The 19,590-nt window shown below is 47.9% G+C and overlaps 1 protein-coding gene across 1 annotated transcript in view; it reads left to right on the top strand.

The window, feature by feature from the left end:
- The first annotated feature begins 394 nt into the window (after positions 1-394).
- fgfr3 (fibroblast growth factor receptor 3) overlaps positions 395-19,590 on the top strand; it is a 170,968-nt gene continuing 151,772 nt past the window's right edge. The window contains exons 1-2 of the mRNA XM_029712591.1: positions 395-1,131; positions 18,969-19,197. Coding sequence (XP_029568451.1) covers positions 19,050-19,197 — 148 coding nt within the window. The 5' untranslated portion in view covers positions 395-1,131; positions 18,969-19,049. The remainder of the gene's footprint in view (positions 1,132-18,968; positions 19,198-19,590) is intronic.

Raw genomic sequence — 19,590 nt, 5'->3', positions numbered from 1 at the left:
GATATTGTATCTAAAACGATATATCTTAAAGAGTCTATATTATATTATATATCTTAGTTGCAGTGTTGTAGTCGATAAGACACAAGAGGCTGATGGCATCTTATTTGGAGAGGACGGGCTCATGGTAATGAGTGAAGCAGAATAGGTGGAAGGGTTTCAAATATATCAAACACACATAGTTTCCAGGTGTTTGATGCCATTCAGTTTGCGCTGTCCCGGCCATTATTATAAGCCATCCTCCCCTCAGCAGCCTCCTGTGCTATAAGAGCACCTAGTGTGTGCCGAGTGAGTGTAGATTATCTGCTTGGACAGACAATCCAATAACGACCATTGATTGTATTCTAGGAGAGATGGTGGGAGGCGCCTTCCTCCTCCTCCTCCTCCTCCTCTCCAACTCTCCGCCAGAACATTCCCGACTCGCTGATCTGCTGAAAGCCTTGAGCGTACTGGCAGGCGACATCAGAAGCTATTTTCTCTTTCTTTTTTTTTTGTTGTCCGACTTGACTGCAGTTCGCGTTTCCCCACATCGCCACAGAGAGAAAGAGATGTGGGAAGCGGAGCTGGTTTCATCTCACGCCTCAGTCAGTAGGATCAGGTAGACCGCGCAGCGCCGCGTGGGACTCGAGCTGTACTTCACCAACAACCAGACAGCAGTTTCAGTCCAGAGTCTGGAGGGAGCAGAGCGGAACGAGCTGATCCTTCTCTCCCGGTCCCGACCCGGTTCCTTACGGAACTGTCCACAGACCACAGACCAGAGAGATGATTAAATAGTCATGTGGATTATATAGTCACTCACTGTCGTCTTGGACGGATACAACAGCTGAACACGACGCGGTTGCGAACGGATTTAGACTTGAAGACTGAAGAGATCGTTTCGGAGGGATCTCTCTCTACCCGGGTGGAAGAGTCGCTCAGACTGGCTGCTTGTTGGGATGTGATTTTAGAACTGCATATTATTACAACTACAACACTTCTAGGCGGATGTATATATATGTATATATATATATAGAGAGAGAGAGTGTTTTTGGAGCAGTTTTGAGGAACAGTTTTGTTTATTTTTATGGTGATAATTAACTCTTGTAAAGGATCACTGTCAAAACGGAATCACACAAAAAGGATCACAATCCTTGGGTAAGAATGATTGCATATGATTTGATTACTATTACTATTATTATTGTTATAATTATATAGTTGTTGTTACGATATAAGAGAGAAAGTTGGGTGAACATTGGAGCCGACTTCATGAGAGCAGCACTTCCTTGATTATAGCCTTCGAGAGTTAGATAGACAGGTTGGTTGACTAAAAACCAGTTGGACTGTTACCGTCGGCATCCATAACATAACTTAAACCGGGTATGTGAGCGTATAGAGAGCTGAGCGTCTCAGGATGAGCTTTCTACTATCAGAGCTCTTTTGTTCCCGGTCCCCCCCCCCCCCCCCCCCCCCCCCCGGACAGGTGCTGCAGAGAGCGGGTCTGTCTGTCAGTGTTCACCGCTGTCTGCTCTGGACGCACAGGTGCGCTATGGGGACCACGATAAACTGCCGCCAATCTGATGTCAGCAGTGGCCGTACACCATTTACTGTGATACGGCCTCTGCAGAAGTCAGGCCGTGTATACTTATAACCCTTTGCTAAGCAGAGCAGAGCTGTTGTGAAGGAAGTTGTCAAGGAAGTGAATTGATATTTATACAGGACCTCCCGCCCCACCTACCTTCAACCAATGATGTCAACGCAGAGCTATAAGGAGTTATGCAGAACCCTTAGCATTGTTATACCATTTGGGAGGCGCGAGGTAATTCGGTACCAAACCCAATTTGGCCTCTGCATGGCCCCAGAGGCTCCGCGATTGCGTCACACCCCTCCACAAGGATTCACCAAGCACGAACTTGATCAAGCTTAAATTGACTGTAATACTGTGTTGGAAACCCTCGGAGACTCACCCACGCTTCTTCTATCTGTTAGCTATAGTTGACTGTTTACAGAACTGAACAGGCTGTTACAGACGGGGATTTTGGATTTATTTATATATTCAACTTTTATTTAACTAGGTAAGTCAGTTATTAAGAACAAATTCCTATTTACAATGATGGCCTACCATTGATAACATAAGCGATCTATTGTAGTTTGGATTCGGTTCATCATGATCAATAGGCCAAATATAAGTCATATTTTGTCAAGGTGTGGCAACACTGTTTTATTTAAAAATAGCCTAATTAAATATTCAGTTAATTAAGGTTGTGTTCATCTACACTCTAAAATGAGTTTTTTTTTGTATCTATAAAGTCAAATAATTGCCAACCTCTGTTCTCTGGTGAATGTGACATTTCACACAGGGCAAAATTACCCTTCCTTCACCCGACTGTGCCTCAATGCTGTTTCACCAGCCTTACCGTACCATGCTACTAAGCTACCATGCTACTAAGCTACCATTCTACTAAGCTACCATGCTACTAAGCTACCATGCTACTAAGCTACTGCCTTCAGCCGTGTTCATCTCCCATCTGGACAGATATGAGGATGCTGTGAATGAAGGTTGATGAAGGCCACGGTGAACAGCACATCATCCTCTACAGGAGACCCCTTCTCCCCAGTCAGTCTGAGAGCCGTAGTGGATGTTTGGGCTAGTCTTCCAAATGGAGCAATAAGGGAAAGGAAAGGAGGGGGATTCCTAGTCAGTTGTAGAACTGAATGCATTCAACTGAAATGTGTCTTCCACATTTAACCCAACCCCACTGAATCAGAGAGGTGCGGGGGGGGGGGCTGCCTTAATCGAATAACCTCCTACTCCTAGGCCTTTTCATTGGACTAAATGTAATACCATTATTCATTTTACAAGCCTAACATTTGTGGGCCTATCTTTTGTAGTGAGAGCCAACGACTAATTGCTAATGAAATCGAAGAAAGACCTAAACCATAGCCAAACCAAGTCATCACCAAAATAAGCCGTCACCATACTGTAGCCAAACCAAGTTGTCACCATACTGTAGCCAAACCAAGCCTTCACCAAACCGTAGCCAAACCAAGCCGTCACCAAACCGTAGCCAAACCAAGCCGTCACCAAACCGTAGCCAAACCAAGCTGTCACCATACTGTAGCCAAACCAAGCCGTCACCAAACCAAGCCGTCACCAAACCGAAGCCAAACCAAATCGTCACCAAACCGAAGCAAAAACAAGCCATCAAGGCGATAAAAATGTGAGTCATGGGGAGGTCAATGTGAGTCATGGGGAGGACAATGTGAGCCTTGGGGAGGACAATGTGAGTCATGGGGAGGACAATATGAGTCATCGGGAAGTCAATGTGAGTCATGGGGAGGACAATGAGTAATGGTGGAGCAATGTGAGTCATGGGGAGGACCATATGAGTCATGTAGAGGACAATGTGAGTCATGGGGAGGACCATATGAGTCATGGGAAGGTAAATGTGAGTCATGTGAGTCATGGGTGGGACAATGAGTCATGGGGAGGACAATGTGAGTCATGGGGAGGACCGTATGAGTCATGTGAGTCATAGGGAGGTCAATGTGTGTCACGGGTGTCATATGGATTTGACCAAAACGCAGCGGGAGTGTGTATACTCATCTTACATTTACATTTACTTCATTTACCAGATGCTCTTATCCAGAGCGACTTACAAATTGGAGGGGGAGGGTTAGAAGGATTACTTTATCCTATCTCAGGTATTCCTTAGAAGGAAAACCAAAACAAAAGTATACAAAGACAATGACGATAAACAGTCCTGTAAGGCTTACAGCTATACAAGGAACAACTACCCACAAATCCCACAGGAAAACACCCCTCTTAAATAGGACCTTCAATTAGAAGCAATGAGGAGCAGCTGCTTCCAATTGAAGGTCAACCCAACAAACACCACATAGAAATAGACATACTAGAACTAACATAGAAATAGACTAACAAGAACATAGCCCAACAAACCCCGAAACACTCTAAACAAACACACCCCTGGCACGTCCTGACCAAACTACAATAACACATAACCCCTTATACTGGTCAAGACGTGACAATGTGAGCCTTGGGGAGGACAATGTGAGTCATGGGAAGGACAATGTGAGCCTTGGGGAGGACAATGTGAGTCATGGGGAGGACAATGTGAGTCATGGGGAGGACAATGTGAGTCATGGGAAGGACAATGTGAGCCTTGGGGAGGACAATGTGAGTCATGGGAAGGACAATGTGAGTCATGGGAAGGACAATGTGAGCCTTGGGGAGGACAATATGAGTCATGGGGAGGACAATATGAGTCATGGGGAGGACAATGTGAGTCATGGGAAGGACAATGTGAGTCATGGGAAGGACAATGTGAGCCTTGGGGTGGACAATATGAGTCATGGGGAGGACAATGTGAGCCTTGGGGAGGACAATGTGAGTCATGGGGAGGGCAATGAGTCATGGGGAGGACAATGTGAGTCATATGAGTCATGGGGAGGACAATATGAGTCATGTGAGTCATGGGGAGGACAATGTGAGTCATGGGGAGGACAATGTGAGTCATGGGGAGGGCAATGAGTCATGGGGAGGACAATGTGAGTCATATGAGTCATGGGGAGGACAATATGAGTCATGTGAGTCATGGGGAGGACAATGTGAGTCATGGGGAGGACAATGTGAGTCATGGGGAGGACAATGTGAGTCATGGGGGGAAATGTGAGTCATGGAGAGGGCAATGTGAGTCATGTGGAAGACAATGTGAGTTATGAGTTACAGATACCTTAAAAAAGATAGGTGTGGATCAGAAAGCCAGTCTTCAATGGCTGTGTAAAGTTGCTGGATATTGGCGGGAACTGGAACACGCTGTTGCATACGTTGATCCAGAGCATCCCAAACATGCTCAATGAGGGACATGTCTTGTTAGTATGCAGGCCATGGAAGAAATGGGACATGTTCAGCTTCCTGGAATTGTGTCCAGATCCTTGAGATATGGGGCCATGCATTATCATGCTGAAACATGAGGTGATGGCAGTGGATGAATGGCACGACAATGTACTTCTTGTCATGGTATCTTGTCACGGTATCTCTATGCGTTCAAATTGCCATCGATAAAATGTAATTGTGTTTCTTTGTCCGTTGCTTATGCCTGCCCATACCATAACCCCACGCCACCATGGGGCACTCTGTTCATTATGTTGACATCAGCAAACTGCTCGCCCACATGACACCATACACGTGGTCTGCAGTGGTGAAGCAGGTTGGACGCACAGCCAAATTCTCTAAAACGTCATTGGAGGCGGCTTATGGTAGAGAAATTAACAGTAGTTAATCTGATCACTGACCAGTCTGTCTATTGTGGGTCGACAGTAGTTAATCTGATCACTGACAAGTCGGTCTATTGTGGGTCGACAGTAGTTAATCTGATCACTGACCAGTCGGTCTATTGTGGGTCGACAGTAGTTAATCTGATCACTGACCAGTCGGTCTATTGTGGGTCGACAGCAGGGGAGAGAGGAGACTGGACCTGCAGCCTGTTTGTTGGTTTTCCTGCTTCTCTCTGTCTGTCCCAGTCATGCTGCTTCTCTCTGTCTGTCCCAGTCATACTGCTTCTCTCTGTCTGTCCCAGTCATACTGCTTCTCTCTGTCTGTCCCAGTCATACTGCTTCTCTCTGTCTGTCTGTCCCAGTCATACTGCTTCTCTCTGTCTGTCTGTCCCAGTCATACTGCTTCTCTCTGTCTGTCCCAGTCATGCTGCTTCTCTCTGTCTGTCCCAGTCATACTGCTTCTCTCTGTCTGTCCCAGTCATACTGCTTCTCTCTGTCTGTCCCAGTCATACTGCTTCTCTCTGTCTGTCCCAGTCATGCTGCTTCTCTCTGTCTGTCCCAGTCATACTGCTTCTCTGTCTGTCCCAGTCATACTGCTTCTCTCTGTCTGTCCCAGTCATACTGCATCTCTCTGTCTGTCCCAGTCATACTGCTTCTCTCTGTCTGTCCCAGTCATGCTGCTTCTTTCTGTCTGTCCCAGTCATACTGCTTCTCTCTGTCTGTCCCAGTCATACTGCTTCTCTCTGTCTGTCCCAGTCATACTGCTTCTCTCTGTCTGTCCCAGTCATACTGCTTCTCTCTGTGTGTCCCAGTCATACTGCTTCTCTCTGTCTGTCCCAGTCATACTGCTTCTCTCTGTCTGTCCCAGTCATACTGCTTCTCTCTGTCTGTCCCAGTCATATTGCTTCTCTCTGTCTGTCTCAGTCATACTGCTTCTCTGTCTGTCCCAGTCATACTGCTTCTCTCTGTCTGTCCCAGTCATACTGCTTCTCTCTGTCTGTCTCAGTCATACTGCTTCTCTGTCTGTCCCAGTCATACTGCTTCTCTCTGTCTGTCCCAGTCATACTGCTTCTCTGTCTGTCCCAGTCATACTGCTTCTCTCTGTCTGTCCCAGTCATACTGCTTCTCTCTGTGTGTCCCAGTCATACTGCTTCTCTCTGTGTGTCCCAGTCATACTGCTTCTCTCTGTCTGTCCCAGTCATACTGGTTCTCTCTGTCTTTCCCAGTCATACTGCTTCTCTCTGTCTCTCTGTCCCAGTCATACTGCTTCTCTCTGTCTGTCCCAGTCATACTGCTTCTCTCTGTCTGTCTGTCCCAGTCATACTGCTTCTCTCTGTCTGTCCTAGTCATACTGCTTCTCTCTGTCTGTCCCAGTCATACTGCTTCTCTCTGTCTGTCACAGTCATACTGCTTCTCTCTGTCTGTCCCAGTCATACTGCTTCTCTCTGTCTGTCCCAGTCATACTGGTTCTCTCTGTCTGTCTGTCCCAGTCATACTGCTTCTCTCTGTCTGTCCCAGTCATACTGCTTCTCTCTGTCTGTCCCAGTCATACTGCTTCTCTCTGTCTGTCTCAGTCATACTGCTTCTCTGTCTGTCCCAGTCATACTGCTTCTCTCTGTCTGTCTCAGTCATACTGCTTCTCTGTCTGTCCCAGTCATACTGGTTCTCTCTGTCTGTCCCAGTCATACTGCTTCTCTCTGTCTGTCCCAGTCATACTGCTTCTCTGTCTGTCCCAGTCATACTGCTTCTCTCTGTCTGTCCCAGTCATACTGCTTCTCTCTGTCTGTCCCAGTCATACTGGTTCTCTCTGTCTGTCTGTCCCAGTTATACTGCTTCTCTCTGTCTGTCCCAGTCATACTGCTTCTCTCTGTCTGTCCCAGTCATACTGCTTCTCTCTGTCTGTCTCAGTCCTACTGCTTCTCTGTCTGTCCCAGTCATACTGCTTCTCTCTGTCTGTCCCAGTCATACTGCTTCTCTCTGTCTGTCTCAGTCATACTGCTTCTCTGTCTGTCCCAGTCATACTGCTTCTCTCTGTCTGTCCCAGTCATACTGCTTCTCTGTCTGTCCCAGTCATACTGCTTCTCTCTGTCTGTCCCAGTCATACTGCTTCTCTCTGTCTGTCCCAGTCATACTGCTTCTCTCTGTCTGTCTGTCCCAGTCATACTGCTTCTCTCTGTCTGTCCCAGTCATACTGCTTCTCTCTGTCTGTCCCAGTCATACTGCTTCTCTCTGTCTGTCCCAGTCATACTGCTTCTCTCTGTCTGTCCCAGTCATACTGCTTCTCTCTGTCTGTCTGTCCCAGTCATACTGCTTCTCTCTGTCTGTTCCAGTCATTATGCTTCTCTCTGTCTGTCCCAGTCATACTGCTTCTCTCTGTCTGTCCCAGTCATACTGCTTCTCTCTGTCTGTTCCAGTCATTATGCTTCTCTCTGTCTGTCCCAGTCATACTGCTTCTCTCTGTCTGTTCCAGTCATTATGCTTCTCTCTGTCTGTATATCTGCTTCTTCAGCTTCTGTCTGCGTTTTTCTAGAAGCTGAGGGTTCTTACTACACGCTGCCTCTTCAGCCGAGAATTCAGCCCAGATATACACAGATATACTATCAGTTTGTTTCTCTCTCTCTCTCTCTCTCTCTCTCTCTCTCTCTCTCTCTCTCTCTCTCTCTCTCTCTCTCTCTCCTCTCTCTCTCTCTCTCTCTCTCTCTCTCTCTCTCTCTCTCTCTCTCTCTCTCTCTCTCTCTCTCTCTCTCAGTTTTTTACTTTTCCTATCTTAAGCCACAGACAAACATTCCCCTCCTAACTCAGAGTGATGTAATGTGTAGCTAGCGGAGGGAGGGAGGGAGAGAGAGAGAGAGAGAGAGAGAGAGAGAGAGAGAGAGAGAGAGAGAGAGAGAGAGAGAGAGAGAGAGGACACTATAGGGAGTAGGGTGCCATTTGAGACGCAGCCTGCTTTCATCTTACAGGGCTAGAGGACTAGAGGGCTACAGGGCTACAGGGCTTGAGAGTTAGAGGGCTAGAGGACTAGAGGACTAGAGGACTAGAGCGATACGGGGCTACAGGGCTACAGGGCCACAGGGCTACAGGGCTACAGGGTTACAAAGCTAGAGGGCTACAGGCCTAGAGGGCTACAGGGCTAGAGGGTTACAGGGTTACAGGGCTAGAGGGCTACAGGGCTAGAGGGTTACAGGGCTACAGGGCTAGAGGTTTACAGGGCTAGAGGGCTACAGGGCTAGAGGGTTACAGGGTTACAGGGCTAGAGGGTTACAGGGCTACAGGGCTAGAGGGTTACAGGGCTAGAGGGTTACAGGGCTAGAGGGTTACAGGGCTACAGGGCTACAGGGCTAGAGGGTTACAGGGCTAGAGGGTTACAGGGCTACAGGGCTAGAGGGTTACAGGGCTAGAGGGTTACAGGGCTAGAGGGTTACAGGGCTAGAGGGTTACAGGGCTAGAGGGTTACAGGGCTACAGGGCTAGAGGGCTACAGGGCTAGAGGACTACAGGACTAGAGGACTACAAAGCTAGAGGGCTACAGGGCTAGAGGGTTACAGGGCTAGAGGGTTACAGGGCTAGAGGACTACAGGACTAGAGGACTACAAAGCTAGAGGGCTACAGGGCTAGAGGGTTACAGGGCTAGAGGGTTACAGGGCTAGAGGGTTACAGGGCTAGAGGGTTACAGGGCTAGAGGGTTACAGGGCTAGAGGGTTACAAAGCTAGAAGGCTACATGGCTACATGGCTAGAGGACTCCAGGGCTACAGGGTTACAAAGCTAGAAGGCTACAGGGCTAGAGGGTTACAGGGCTAGAGGGTTACAAAGCTAGAGGGCTACAGGGCTAGAGGACTACAGGGCTACAGGGCTAGGGGGCTACAGGGCTACAAGGCTACATGGATTGAGAGCTACAGGGCTAGAGGACTACAGAGCTAGAGGACTACAGGGCTAGAGGGCTACAGGGCTACATGGCTAGAGGAGTACAGGGCTACAGGGTTACAAAGCTAGAGGGTTACAGGGCTAGAGGGTTACAAAGTTAGAGGGCTACATGGCTAGTGAGCTACATGGCTAGAGGACCACAGGGCTACAGGACTAGAGGACTACAGGGCTACAGGACTACAGGGCTACAGGTTTAGAGGGCTACAGGGCTACAGGACTAGAGGACTACAGGGCTACAGGACTACAGTGCTACAGGTTTAGAGGGCTACAGGGCTACAGGTTTAGAGGGCTACAGGGCTACAGGTTTAGAGGTCTACAGGGCTAGAGTGCAAGAATGCTAGAAGCTACAGGGCTAGAAGCTACAGGGCTACAGGACTAGAGGACCTCGGAGCTACAGGGCTACAGGACTAGAGGACCTCGGAGCTACAGGGCTACAGGGCTAGAAGCTACAGGGCTAGAAGCTACAGGGCTAGAAGCTACAGGGCTAGAGGGCCTCATAGCTACAGGGCTACAGGGCTAGAGGTCCTCGTAGCTACAGGGCTAGAAGCTACAGGGCTAGAGGGCCTCATAGCTACAGGGCTACAGGGCTAGAGGACCTCGTAGCTACAGGGCTAGAAGCTACAGGGCTAGAGGGCCTAATAGCTACAGGGCTACAGGGCTAGAGGACCTCGTAGCTACAGGGCTAGAAGCTACAGGGCTAGAGGGCCTCGTAGCTACAGGGCTACAGGACTAGAGGGCCTCGTAGCTACAGGGCTACAGGACTAGAGGACCTCGGAGCTACAGGGCTACAGGACTAGAGGACCTCGGAGCTACAGGGCTACAGGACTAGAGGACCTCGGAGCTACAGGGCTACAGGGCTAGAGGACCTCGGAGCTACAGGGCTAAAGGGCTAGAAGCTACAGGGCTAGAGGGCCTCATAGCTACAGGGCTAAAGGGCGACAGTATACTTGAGCTGGACTATGCCCTATAAAGGCAAAACACAGTATCTACGAATTTGGTAAAAAAATCTTTGAACTGATAAAATGGCCGGTTATATTATCTGATTAATGTGGTATTTAGTTTCTTGACACAAGAACAAGCCAGTCGATCAGAAATACAGGGCTGTCTAGACAGACAAATAATGGGAGCCGCAAACCTCCGTCTGTCAGAGCAAGTTGCTCGGACCTCCAGTCTGCTGAGGACCGAAGGAAGAGCTGAAGTCAGATTTTGCAGTACAAAAAAACAACATGGCGTTGATCGTTTTTTGTAGGGCAGTATACTAGAGCTGTAGTCAGCGTGTGTACCCTAACCCTAACCCTGCCAGGGCTGCAGTCAACACAACCTCTCTCTCAGTGGAGTGTGTCTACAATACACCTCTCTGTACCCAGAGCTGTAGTCGGTGTGTGTACAGTAGAGCTACCCTAACCTTGCCAGGGCTGCAGAATGTGCTGAGGCAGGAGTGGGTCAGGAGGAAAGAAAAACACGAGTGTTAAGACAACACAGCCTCTCTCTCTCTCTCTCTCACTGGAGTGTGTCTAAAATACACCTCTCTGTACCCAGAGCTATCTATCTATCTATCTATCTATCTATCTATCTATCTATCTATCTATCTATCTATCTATCTATCTATCTATCTGTCTGTCTGTCTGTCTGTCTGTCTGTCTGTCTGTCTGTCTGTCTGTCTGTCTGTCTGTCTGTCTGTCTGTCTGTCTGTCTGTCTGTCTGTCTGTCTGTCTGTCTGTCTGTCTGTCTGTCTGTCTGTCTGTCTGGCTGTCTGTCTGTCTGTCTGTCTGTCTGTCTGTCTGTCTACCAAGGCTGTTGTTTAAATAGAGCTTTAAGCTAACAGTGTAAGTTTCAGGGTTGTGTGTGTGTGTCTGTGTGTGTGTGTGTGTGTGTGTGTGTGTGGCGAGTTCGCACGTGTATATGTGTGCTTTTCTGGGCTCTTGTAGTTCTGTACTCTTGAACATTCCAAGTCCTCTGACTTATACAAACAGTCAGCATGGTGCTGAGGCCACACACTCTCTCACACACACACACACTCTCTCACACACACACACTCTCTCACACACACACACTCTCTCACACACACACACACACACACTCTCTCTCACACACACACACTCTCTCACACACACACACACTCTCTCACACACACACACACACTCTCTCACACACACACACACACACACACTCACACACACTCTCACACACACACACACACACACACACACACACACACACACACACACACACACAGACACACAGACAGACAGACAGACAGACAGACAGACAGACAGACAGACAGACAGACAGACAGACAGACAGACAGACAGACAGTGCCGTAGAAGAAGACATTTTACGTGCCCCCAGCCGATTGTGTTTTTTTTGTTCGTTTATTTGCGTTGTTTGTAACTTATTTGTTTACTTATTTTGTACATAATGTTGCCGCTACCGTTTCTTATCGCCGAAAATAACTTCTGGACATCAGGACTGCGATTACTCACCACGGACTCGCAGGATCCTTTTTTTCCTTTCACGACTCTGACGAGCCCGACCCAAAGGATATACTGCTTCCTCGGGAACAGGCCCCGATCTCCGTGATCTGCGTGAAGAGGAGTCGGAGAAAGAGGGGGCGAAGGTCGGGCTGCCTTGTGAGAATTCTTAGGCGATCTAATAAACCCCCACTTCCCTCCATTCTGCTAGTAAACGTGCAATCTTCGGAGATTAAAAACGACAAGTTACGCGGAAGATTAAACTACCAAACGAGACATTAAAAACTGTAACATCTTATGCTTCACGGAATCGTGGCTGAACAATGACAATATCAACATACAGCTGGCTGGTTATATGATGTATCGACAGGATAGAACAGCGGCGTCTGGTAAGACAAGGGAAGACGATTTATGTATTTTTGTAAACAACAGCTGGTGCACGATATCTAAGGAAGTCGCGAGCTATTGCTCGCCAGAGGTAGAGTATCTCATGATAAGCTGTAGACCACACTACCTACCGAGAGAGTTCTCATCTGTATTCTTCGTAGCTGTTTACATACCACCACAGTCAGAGGTTGGCACTAAGATAGCATTGAATGAGCTGTATTCCGCCATAAGCAAACAAGAAAACACTCACCCAGGGGAGGAGCTCCTAGTAGCTGGGGACTTTAATGCAGGGAAACTTAAATCAGTTTAAATCAGTTTTTCCAAATTTCTATCAGCATGTTAAATGTGCAACCAGAGGGAAAATAACTCTGGACCACCTATACTAAACACACAGACACGCATACAAAGCTCTCCCTCACCCTCCATTTGGAAAATCTTACCATAATTCTATCCTCCTGATTCCTGCTTACAAGCTAAAATTAAAGCAGGAAGCACCAGTGACTAGATCAATAAAAAAAGTGGTCAGAGGAAGCAGATGCTAAGCAACAGGACTCTTTTGCTAGCACAGACTGGAATATGTTCAGGGATTCTTCTGATGGCATTGAGGAGTATACCACATCAGTCACTGGCTTCATCAATAAGTGCATCGATGACGTCCCCCCCACAGTGACCGCACGTACATACCCCAACCAGAAGCCATGGATTACAGGCAACATCCGCACTGAGCTAACGGCTAGAGCTGCTGCTTTCAAGGAGCGGGACTCTAACCTGGAAGCTTATAAGAATTCCCGCTATGCCCTCCGACGAGTCATCAAACAGGCAAAGAGTCAATACAGGACTAAGATTGAATCGTACTACACTGGCTCTGACACTCGTCGGATGTGGCAGCGCTTGCAAACTATTACAGACTACAAAGGGAAGCAAAGCCAAGAGCTCCCCAGTGACACGAGCTTACCAGACAAGCTAAACTACTTCTATGCTCCCTTCGAGGCAAATAACACTGAAACATGCATGAGAGCACCGGCTGTTCCGGAAGACTGTGTGATCACGCTCTCCATAGCCGATGTGAGTAAGACCTTTAGACAGGTCAACATTCACAAGGCCGCAGGGCCAGACGGATTACCAGGACATGTACTGCGAGCATGCGCTGACCAACTAGCAAGTGTCTTCACTGACATTTTCAACCTCTCCCTGTCTGAGTTTTTATTTATTTATTTATTTTACCGTTATTTTACCAGGTAAGTTGACTGAGAACACATTCTCATTTACAGCAACGACCTGGGGAATAGATTCAGGGGAGAGGAGGGGGATGAATGAGCCAATTGTAAGCTGGGGATGATTAGGTGGCCGTGATGGTATGATGGCCAGATTGGGAATTTAGCCAGGACACCAGGGTTAACACCCCTACTCTGATGATAAGGACCATGGGATCTTTAATGACCACAGAGAGTCAGGACACCCGTTTAACGTCCCATCCGAAAGACGGCACCCTACACAGGGCAATGTCCCCAATCACTGCCCTGGGACATTGGGATATTTTTTAGACCAGAGGAAAGAGTGCCTCCTACTGGCCCTCCAACACCACTTCCAGCAGCATCTGGTCTCCCATCCAAGGACTGACCAGGACCAACCCTGCTTAGCTTCAGAAGCAAGCCAGCAGTGGGTCTGTAATACCAACATGTTTTAAGCAGACCACCATAGTCCCTGTGCCCAAGAACGCTAAGGTAACCTGCCTAAATGACTACCGACCCGTAGCACTCACATCTGTAGCCATGAAGTGCTTTGAAATGCTGGTCATGGCTCTCATCAACACCATTATCCCAGAAACCCTAGAACCACTCCAATATGCATACCGCCCCAACAGATCCACAAATGACGCAATCTCTATTGCACTCCACACTGCCCTTTCCCACCTGGACAAAAGGAACACCTATGTGAGAATACTATTCATTGACTACAGCTCAGCATTCAACACCATAGTGCCCTCAAAGCTCATCAATAAGCTAAGGACCCTGGGATGAAACACAACCCTCTGCAACTGGATCCTGGACTTCCTGACAGGCCACCCCCAGGTGGTGAGGGTAGGTAGCAACACATCCGCCATGTTGGTCCTCAACACAGGGGCCCCTCAGAGGTGCATGCTTAGTCCCCTCCTGTACTCCTTGATCACCCATGACTGCACGGCCTGGTGCCAGGACAACAACCTGTCTCTCAACGTGTTCAAGTCAAAGGAGATGATTGTGGACTATAGGAAAAAGAGGACCGAGCACACCCCCATTCTCATCGACGGGGCTGCAGTGGAGCAGGTTGAGAGCTTCAAGTTCCTTGGTGTCCACATCACTAACAAACTAACATGGTCGTGAAGCGGGCGTGACAAAACATATTCCCCCTCAGGAGGCTGAAGAGATTTGGCATGGGTCCTCAGATCCTCAAAAGGTTCTTCAGCTGCACCATCGAGAGCATCCTGACTGGTTGCATCACTGCTCGGCCTTCGAACGCAGTGGCACTACAGAGGGTAGTGTGTACGGCCCAGTACATCACTGGGGCCAAGTGTCCTGCCATCCAGGACCTCTATTCCAGGCGATGTCAGAGGAAGACCCTAAAATTTGTCAAAGACTCCAGCCGTCCTAGTCATAGACTGTTCTCTCTGCTACCACACTGCAAGCGGTACCGAAGCGTCAAGTCTAGGTCCATAAGGCTCCTTAACAGCTTCTACCTCCAAGCCATAAGACTGCTGAAAATCTAATCAAATGGCTACCCAGACTTATCTGTATTTTTTTTTAACTGCATTGTTGGTTAGGGGCTCGTAAGTAAGCATTTCACTGTTGTATTCAGCATTTCACTGTGAGGTCTACACCTGTTGTATTCAGCATTTCACTGTAAGGTCTACTACACCTGTTGTATTCAGCATTTCACTGTGAGGTCTACTACACCTGTTGTATTCAGCATTTCACTGTGAGGTCTACTACACCTGTTGTATTCAGCATTTCACTGTAAGGTCTACTACACCTGTTGTATTCAGCATTTCACTGTAAGGTCTACTACACCTGTTGTATTCAGCATTTCACTGTGAGGTCTACTACACCTGTTGTATTCAGCATTTCACTGTGAGGTCTACTACACCTGTTGTATTCAGCATTTCACTGTGAGGTCTACAACACCTGTTGTATTCAGCATTTCACTGTAAGGTCTACTACACCTGTTGTATTCAGCATTTCACTGTGAGGTCTACTACACCTGTTGTATTCAGCATTTCACTGTTAGCGCATGTGATTAATAACATAAGACAGACAGACAGACAGACAGACAGACACAGAGACACACACAGAGACAGACAGACAGACAGACAGACAGACAGACAGACAGACAGACACAGAGACAGACAGACAGACAGACAGACAGACAGACAGAGACAAACAGACAGACAGACAGACAGACAGACAGACAGACAGACAGACAGACAGACAGACAGACCAGAGGCGTGTATAGAGCCAACTACATAGACTGAAGTCAGGCCAGGTCAGCTCCGTAAGGGCCGAGCTTCATCTTTATTTTACAGAGCCGACTAGACAAACCTACTATTACTTATCAAGTCTCTAGTTATCTGGTAACCTGACCTCATGTGCATTGACTGAACGTGCGGTCAGTGTTGGATGTGGGTGTACATGGGGACGTTGGGGATTCAGTGTTGGATGTGGGTGTACATGGGGACGTTGGGGATTCAGTGTTGGATGTGGGTGTACATGGGGACGTTGGGGATTCAGTGTTGGATGTGGGTGTACATGGGGACGTTGGGGACGTTGGGGATTCAGTGTTGGATGTGGGTGTACATGGGGACGTTGGGGATTCAGTGTTGGATGTGGGTGTACATGGGGACGTTGGGGATTCAGTGTTGGATGTGGGTGTACATGGGGACGGCAGGGATTCAGTGTTGGATGTGGGTGTACATGGGGACGTTGGGGATTCAGTGTTGGATGTGGGTGTACATGGGGACGTTGGGGATTCAGTGTTGGATGTGGGTGTACATGGGGACGTTGGGGATTCAGTGTTGGATGTGGGTGTACATGGGGACGGCGGGGATTCAGTGTTGGATGTGGGTGTACATGGGGATGGCAGGGATTCAGTGTTGGATGTGGGTGTACATGGGGACGGCAGGGATTCAGTGTTGGATGTGGGTGTACATGGGGACGTTGGGGATTCAGTGTTGGATGTGGGTGTACATGGGGACGTTGGGGATTCAGTGTTGGATGTGGGTGTACATGGGGACGTTGGGGATTCAGTGTTGGATGTGGGTGAACATGGGGACGGCAGGGATTCAGTGTTGGATGTGGGTGTACATGGGGACGGCAGGGATTCAGTGTTGGTTGTGGGTCAACATGGGGACGGCAGGGATTCAGTGTTGGATGTGGGTGTACATGGGGACATTGGGGATTCAGTGTTGGATGTGGGTGTACATGGGGACGTCGGGGATGCAGGTAGACAGCTCTTGCGTGACTCTCTGGTTGGGCCAGCGCAATTGGGTCGGCGATGTTCAGTGGGGGCCCCGATTTCCGACTTAGAAAATTCCACCTGTTTTTCAGACTTACCTTGTGAAGGTGTGTAACAGGTTTTGCAGGCGTGGTTCCCTTGCGCACACTGAATAAATGTAATTCAACTGCTGAAAACCCTCCTCTTTGCTGGCCAACATAATTTTTCGTGTTGTTTTCATTCAATGTGTTTTCAGTGCATTTATCTGAAGCCATCCCTTTAAATACTGTGCACCTTTAATTATAATTTTGTGGACAGACTCACTAGAATACATGGAGAGAACAGGTTCAGAAAATAGGGATCAATTAAAGAAAGATATCTATGCGTCTTTGTCTCTGTTTCAACACCAACGGGTAGATTTTAAAATACTCTGATCTTGGAGATTATTATTAGATTATTTAGGTTGCATTTTGAGGTTAGGAAAGTATTGATGAATCAAAATACAGCGGTTTGATTCATCCTGAAAGTTGTCATGTTCAAGTTCAATCCATGAAATATTGGAAGGTGGATAAAAGTGTACAATAAGGGTTGAACAATAGTTCTATGAATCTACCCTGATACTCACTAATCATGGAACTGTATGACAACGGGTCTACTCTGCTAGCCAGCACCTCTCCTAAACAGGTGTTCTACTCTGCTAGCCAGCACCTCTCCTAAACAGGTGTTCTACTCTGCTAGCCAGCACCTCTCCTAAACAGGTGTTCTACTCTGCTAGCCAGCACCTCTCCTAAACAGGTGTTCTACTCTGCTAGCACCTCTCCTAAACAGGTGTTCTACTACGCTAGCCAGCACCTCCTAAACAGGTGTTCTACTCTGCTAGCCAGCACCTCTCCTAAACAGGTGTTCTAATCTGCTAGCCAGCACCTCTCCTAAACAGGTGTTCTACTCTGTTAGCCAGCACCTCTCCTAAACAGGTGTTCTACTCTGCCAGCACCTCTCCTAAACAGGTGTTCTACTCTGCTAGCCAGCACCTCTCCTAAACAGGTGTTCTACTCTGCTAGCCAGCACCTCTCCTAAACAGGTGTTCTACTCCGCTAGCCAGCACCTCTCCTAAACAGGTGTTCTACTCTGCTAGCCAGCACCTCTCCTAAACAGGTGTTCTACTCTGCTAGCCAGCACCTCTCCTAAACAGGTGTTCTACTCTGCTAGCCAGCACCTCTCCTAAACAGGTGTTCTACTCTGCTAGCCAGCACCTCTCCTAAACAGGTGTTCTACTCTGCTAGCACCTCTCCTAAACAGGTGTTCTACTCTGCCAGCACCTCTCCTAAACAGGTGGTCTACTCTGCTAGCCAGCACCTCTCCTAAACAGGTGTTCTACTCTGTTAGCCAGCACCTCTCCTAAACAGGTGTTCTACTCTGCTAGCCAGCACCTCTCCTAAACAGGTGTTCTACTCTGCTAGCCAGCACCTCTCCTAAACAGGTGTTCTACTCTGCTAGCACCTCTCCTAAACAGGTGTTCTACTCTGCTAGCACCTCTCCTAAACAGGTGTTCTACTCTGCCAGCACCTCTCCTAAACAGGTGTTCTACTCTGCCAGCACCTCTCCTAAACAGGTGGTCTACTCTGCTAGCCAGCACCTCTCCTAAACAGGTGTTCTACTCTGCCAGCACCTCTCCTAAACAGGTGGTCTACTCTGCTAGCCAGCACCTCTCCTAAACAGGTGTTCTACTCACCAACCTACTACATAACAGTTAACTAACCCTGTTTTAAAGATTTGTATTGTACTGTACTGTACTGACTTACTGTCTGTCTGTCTGTCTGTCTGTCTGTCTGTCTGTCTGTCTGTCTGTCTGACTGACTGTCTGATTGAGTGACTGAGTGACTGAGTGACTGACTGACTGACTGACTGACTGTTTGTATATCTGACTGAGTGACTGACTGTCTGTCTGTATGTCTGACTGTCTATCTGACTGTCTGTCTGTATATTTGACTGTATGTCTGTCTGTCTGACTGTCTGTCTGACTGTCTGTCTGTATGTCTGACTGACTGAGTGACTGTCTGACTGACTGACTGACTGTTAGTATATCTGACTGAGTTACTGACTGACTGTTTGTATATCTGACTGTCTGACTGAGTGACTGTTTGTATGTCTGACTGAGTGACTGACTGACTGAGTGACTGTCTGACTGAGTGACTGACTAACTGACTGACTGTCTGACTGACTGACTGACTGTCTGACTGACTGACTGACTGTCTGACTGACTGACTGTCTGACTGACTAACTGAGTGACTGAGTGACTGTCTGTCTGAGTGACTGTCTAACTGAGTGACTGACTGTCTGTCTGACTGTCTGACTGAGTGACTGTCTGACTGAGTGACTGTCTGACTGAGTGACTGTTTGTATGTCTAACTGAGTGACTGACTGTCTGTCTGTTGTGTCTCTGTGTTTCAGGACATTGAGAGGTAAATCTGGGGTTGTTTCTATGGTGACGGAGGCAGTGATTCTGTTGGATACCCATGATGCACCGGTACGATGCCTGAGTCGGAGACAGGTCTAGTAGCTCAGCGTGTAGCTACGGTGACCAGAGGAATAGTTGCTATGTGGGGTTCTCTCTGGCTCTCCCTCCTCCTATTCCCTCTCTCCGTCTCTACAGCCAGATTACCCACAGTACTGCCCACAGGTAAATACAGTCCTCTTTATCTCTTCATCTCTCTCCCTCTCTCTCTCTCTCTCTCTCTGTCTTTCTGTCTCCCTGTCTCTCTCTCTCCTCTCTCTCACTCTCTCAATTCAATTCAATTCAAGGGCCTTTATTGGCATAGGAAACATATGTTAACATTGTCAAAGCAAGTGAGGTAGATAATATACAAATCTCTCTCTCTCGCTCTCTCTCGCTCTCTCTCTCTTTTCAATTCAATTCAATTTAACGGGCTTTATTGGCATGGGAAACATGTTTACATTGCCAAAGCAAGTGAAATAGATAAAAAACAAAGTGAAATAAACGATCAGAAATGAAAAGTAAACATTACACTCCCAAAAGTTTTAAAAGAATATAGACATTTCAAATGTTATATTA

The sequence above is a fragment of the Salmo trutta genome, chromosome 25 (assembly GCF_901001165.1).
Source record: "Salmo trutta chromosome 25, fSalTru1.1, whole genome shotgun sequence".
Classification (NCBI taxonomy): Eukaryota; Metazoa; Chordata; class Actinopteri; order Salmoniformes; family Salmonidae; genus Salmo; species Salmo trutta.
The sequence above is the reverse complement of the archived record's forward strand: the minus strand, read 5'-3'. Positions and strand labels throughout refer to the sequence as shown.